The 5,281-nt window shown below is 43.4% G+C and overlaps 1 protein-coding gene across 1 annotated transcript; it reads right to left on the bottom strand.

Annotated features, from left to right (window-relative positions):
* Positions 1 to 144: 144 nt before the first annotated feature.
* Positions 145 to 5,276, bottom strand: AAR2 (AAR2 splicing factor homolog (S. cerevisiae); the record flags this gene model as incomplete). The annotated part of the gene is made up of 3 exons (XM_009701721.1): positions 145 to 312; positions 3,392 to 3,621; positions 5,108 to 5,276. Coding segments are annotated over 3 exons (567 nt in total), but the record flags the coding sequence as incomplete, so codon positions are not given.
* Between the last annotated feature and the right edge of the window lie 5 nt (positions 5,277 to 5,281).

A 5,281-nucleotide genomic window follows, 5' to 3' on the forward strand; every position in this document is an offset into this window, starting at 1 on the left:
AGAAAAAATGGTGTCCAAAGCAGCCACGTGACAATACTCAAACTCCTCCAATAGTTCTGGTCTTGCAAAGTTAGGAATCCTCCTGGGTAGATGTGGAGAAAGAGTTATTTCAAAAAGCTGTTTGTTTCTAAGAGAGCATTTTGCTTAGTCCACCTGCATGGTCTCAGGAAGTTCTACCACTACAGGAGCGCAGTCATCAGGCTCTGCCTCAAAGTCCCATTTAAATTTCTTCGTTAGGTAAGCCTTGAATTTTTCAGCCTTTTTCCTTAGGGTCCCATCAACAGCAGCACTGCACGTGCAGGAAAAAAACACCTAGAAGAACAGAGTAGAGGTCAGTAAGAACACAGCCATGGCACAAGCTGTGCATCTCTTTCCTACAACGATGTCATCAACAGGGTGCACCAGGAAAAGTTTCAGGTTAGGCCACTGGGCCACTGGTAAGGGATCTACCACCGTGGAAACCAATCCAGCTTTGGGGCTACCTAAACAAAGCCTACACTTGTCCTCCCACACCACAGCCAGGACAGACATCCTGTCTTCACTCCACTGAGTCAGTGTTAGCAATATTTGCACTAAGGTAATAACTTTGTTTCAAGCAGGAGTATATATGTAATTAAATATGTACTATGGAATTCTGAAATACACTTAAGTGTGAGCAAAGAAAAACGTCTAAACGGAAGGGGGGGGAGGAAAAGAGGACTATCGGTTTTCATTTGCCACATAGCCAATTTTACAGTTTGTGTCAAAAAGGCCAACATGTAATTACACCCATCTTTTTCATGGTTAGATGGACCAGAAGATCCCCCAAAGTACTTTTGTAATATGGTATCATCAACACCTTAGGATAGAGAGGAAACTTAATGAAATGACATTGCAACAAGAGAGGAATGGGAGCTTTCTGGAAAGACTCCAGTTATCCCCAGCACAGCCATTCCCTTGAGCACAGGGCACTGAAATCTGGACTAACCTCTAAGCATGGCTCCCCTCCATCATCCAGACACACACAAATCTATTAAATCTTCACAAATTCACAGCTTCTGTTAGCACTTTGAGAGTTAAAGCATCTGTGTATGATTAAACAGGGCATTTAGCCTCAGAGCCCATCTCATCAGCCTGCTTCTGCTCCTCTTCTGAACTTGTGATCCAGAATTCACTTCCATTGGAAGAAACGTATATTTCAAAGCCCTCCCCCGCCCCAAAAAAATCATTGCACAATGGAAGCGAAGGGAAAGCCCTCTGGGGAAAAAGCAAGCTCTTATGTGAGAGAGATCTACTGACAGCTGGATAAAACACGGACAATGAGCAGCAAAGTTCATTGCTTTGTTTATGATCATTTGCCTTTTCGTTGTTCATTCTACCATGAAACTGCATCTTTGTAACAGAACTCTTACACAGCCAGGCTGCTATTATTGAAAAAAAAAAAAGATTAAAAGATTATACTTCCCACTTCTCCTCAATGAACTGCACATTAAATTAGTTATTTCATCAATATTTTTTTTCTTTAAACACTGCATATTCAGTGGAGGTTATGCTGTACTCTCCTTGCCTTAGATCAAACTCCAAAAATAAAGTTGCTGTATTCCAGGCTGAGCAAAAGCTAACACAGATAATACACTCTCCCCCCACACACACCATTTTGCACCTGCCTACATCCAGTTAAGACTGTTAACTCTGATGGCTGTGTACATAAAGCGATTGGGTAAGGCAAGTCCCAGAGGTTCCTTGGCACTATTTCAGCACATCAGGGAAATCCCACAGGAGCAGACAAATGGAGAAATTTAGCAAGAAAAGGCTCAGTTCAACCATAAGGCAAATTTCTTCTTTGTTACTAGGAATGTGGTGACCCCTGCTAGGGCTTAACAGTGATCACTGAAGCCAGCACAGCCACCTAAAGGCATCAGCTTCTACTGCTTAAGTAAAAAACAGAGACTGATGAAATCCAAGGGCGTACAAGACTCGGGTATCCAAAAAAGCAAAGATAACCAGCAAGACAGGGTGCTTCCAAAATTCCCATCAGATGGAAAGAATGGCTGGTTGACACATTCTTTGTACTGCTGTAACTGACAGCGCAAAGTGTTGCTCTGCAAGTGTACTGCAAATAAAGCTAGGTTTTGCAGGCCTGTAATGGGATGGAAAAAAACACCAACAAAAATAAAATAAATTTTTTTTAAAAATCAAGACTTTTATGAATCCAAATTCCAAAAGAGTGAAGTGAGTCTTGACTAAAGCAATGCTTCCCATAACATTCTACCCAGCAAATCAAAAGCAATCACCTCCACCCATCCCAAATCTACAGCAAGAACTTGGAGTTACAAGTAGAGAAATGCAACCACCCCCTGAGAAAGGAGAAGGTGCTACCAACTTACATCAAACACCTGCAACTTAACTTACTACTGTTTCTGTTGGGATTAAGCTTCCACTGCTGAGCTTCACCAGTGTATCTGGTTTTGGCTTTTTTTTTTTTTTTTTAACCCAAGTTTTGCTTAGTCTGTTTGCTAAACTGTTAGCACGGTTACAATCAGTGGGAGTAACTGGTTTTACTAGTGCTGAATTACAGATTTGCCCATGCCTGTCTCAGTAGAAGTAGTTTTCTTCATTTTGGACTAACCATAAATTCCCTCTGGATAAGAACTTGATTACAGGAAATCTTCAGCTTTGCTTAAGGCTAACAGAAATGGAAAAGCTTCTTAAATACTATCAATGACCTAAGCTCAGTAAGCTTTCACTGCAACTTCTCTGCATACTAATCATACCATGCAAGCTGACCAAAAATCAGCATCATCGGTCTTCTATGTCAAAGTTTACTTTTTTGTTTTTAAAGAATGAATTATTTTTTCCCCAAATGCCAAACAGACTTCATCTTGCACTTGCTTAGCCTCTCTCATAGCTTTCAGCTCAATGTAGTAAAAGACTTTAAAAGTTTTTAGAAAAAGTATGCTGGTACAGTTGAGTCACATTAAATGCATTACTCCAGAACTCTAAAACCATGTCAACATAGCAGGCTACTTTCAGCACTATTTGCAAGGAAAACATAATAAAAAAAGACACAGTCCCCATTCTCTGTTGCAGCCATCTTCATTAGCCTTTCCTCCTGTTGCCTCACTTTGCTGGCCTCTCTGCATGCAGACTAACTCAATTTTATACTACATTAGACTCTTCCAGGCATAGCTTGAGTAGATCAAACTCCGAGATGACAAGCAAATGGCATTTCTTTGTAAATAATACAGGGAAAAAGTGAAACAAAATATGCATGTGCTTAGACAGGCTCACTATCTCCCACACAGCTCAACAGTAGCTTAATTCTTTTTGCAGCTTCTCCCCAAATTCCCTCTGATGTCCTGTATGTCCTCTTCTCCCACGCCCATTTTTCAAGAGAGAGCCGCAAACGTACCTGTAAGGTGCTGGTTAAAAAGTTGTCCTGGGACACAATGTCCACAAAAAAATCAGCTGGGATTTCACTGAGCTGGTGATACAGCACAGAAATGAGATTGATGTAAAGATCTTGATACTTCCCTACAGCATCTTCAGATCGGCACAGGATGTTTAAGAGTCTTTTCCAGTGCTCAAATGCATCATATACATTCCCGATCAGGAAGCAGATGAAAGCAAACTGCAACTCAGCTGTGTATATTCAGCAAAGGAAAACAAAACAAAACACATGTAAGACTAAAAACATATCCAAGGTACATGTCCTCTGAAAAACTCTGTAAACGATTGCATAAAACTCTGGGTTTGCCTTTTGCACATGCATTCTGCCCTTCCAATGGTTCTGCTAATAGCAATCAATACTCCAAACGCAGATTATTTCCTAATGCTCTGCTCTTCACCTGGAGAAAAAGCAAAGCATCATTGGGCAGGTCCACTAGTAACTGTAATTATCATCTCTGGAGACTGACTTTACAGGCAGAATAAACAGCCACCTAAGGACTTCTACTGTCATCTGTGTTCTCAAAATGACACCCAAATAAGAAGTCAGACGTTGCAGTTATTCTACAAGCATTCAGTCTGACTGTGCCTGGGTTCCCAGAGCCACACAGGAGTGCAAATGCTACTGCCTTTGAACGCAGGGCTGTGGGAACACTGGAAGAGGTGAGCAGTACATTAACAGATGTTTTTTCCTCGCTGCATTAAGAGTCAGGACGCTTGGCATCACCTGTTTTGCTAGAATGATGGTGTCACTGTTTCCTAAGGTAATTAATTCTTTGTGTATCTAGAGTTGTCTTTGATAATTTTGATAAATCATAAATGGTATAATGTAGAATTCTTCTTCCCATAAGATGAAAAAACAAAGGCTTATTCCAAACCTCAGTAGCCTCGAGGCTCCAGCTCCGCTAGGTTCCCAAACCCTCCCTCCATCCTGCCACAGAACAACCTCACACTCCAGGATCTCCACAGATTTGATATTTATTCATAACACAAGTTGTCAAAAAAGGCTGGCGAGTAACTGAGACCCTGCGACTGAGAGCTGCAGCCCCCGCTGTGGAAGTCTCCTGCAGCAGGGCTGGCAAATCCCAAACGCAGCCAGAGAGTCGCCAGCAGCACACAGCAGAGCTGCCACTGCACCAGCCAGGGAGGGGACCGGCTCCTGCCTTGAGAATCGCCTGCTGGGAGACCTGATACCACCTCCCCAACAAAACTGGAACGAGAATCTGAAAATTACGATGTTTAGCCCCATTCAATGCTCCCAGGACTCCATAAGCTCGTCCTCAAGAGGTTCACTTAACAGGCAAATTGCCAGGCTGGTGCCAGATGACAGGCCCTCTTTGCATGAAATGCAGCTCGCAGCCACCTGCAATCGCTGCTTTTGACTTCTTTTGAGGCAATCTGGGCTCCAAGAGCAGCATCCAGGAGCGAGAGAGGCAAATGTGGCACGCTGGCAGCTCTGGACAGGGAGCACCATGTCCTCACACCAGTGCAACTGGAACAGGCCCTATAGCTGCTAAAAACTCCACAAACTTCTGTCCTGCAACTAAGAGAGATACTTCAGGGCACCAGGGAACAGGGCCCACAGAACAGGTGCAGGTTTCATCCTGGGTCTCTTTACAGAGAAACGACATTATTCTCCCAAAGCACCTGAGGACTCTACTGAGCAACAGGCGGTACTCACCAAGTAGATCCAGAGGCTGGCTGGCGTATCGCTGGTTAATCACCTTCTCCAGAGCATAGCTGAGGTCCATGCTGTGCCTGGTTATCTCCTCCGGAGTTGCACCATCGGGGTACATCTGCTTCGGCAGCTCCGTGAACCTGATCTCGGTGCCGGCTTTCGGCTTCATCTGGGGCA

Source organism: Cariama cristata, unplaced genomic scaffold, assembly GCF_000690535.1.
Source record: "Cariama cristata isolate BGI_N322 unplaced genomic scaffold, ASM69053v1 scaffold26096, whole genome shotgun sequence".
Classification (NCBI taxonomy): domain Eukaryota; kingdom Metazoa; phylum Chordata; class Aves; order Cariamiformes; family Cariamidae; genus Cariama; species Cariama cristata.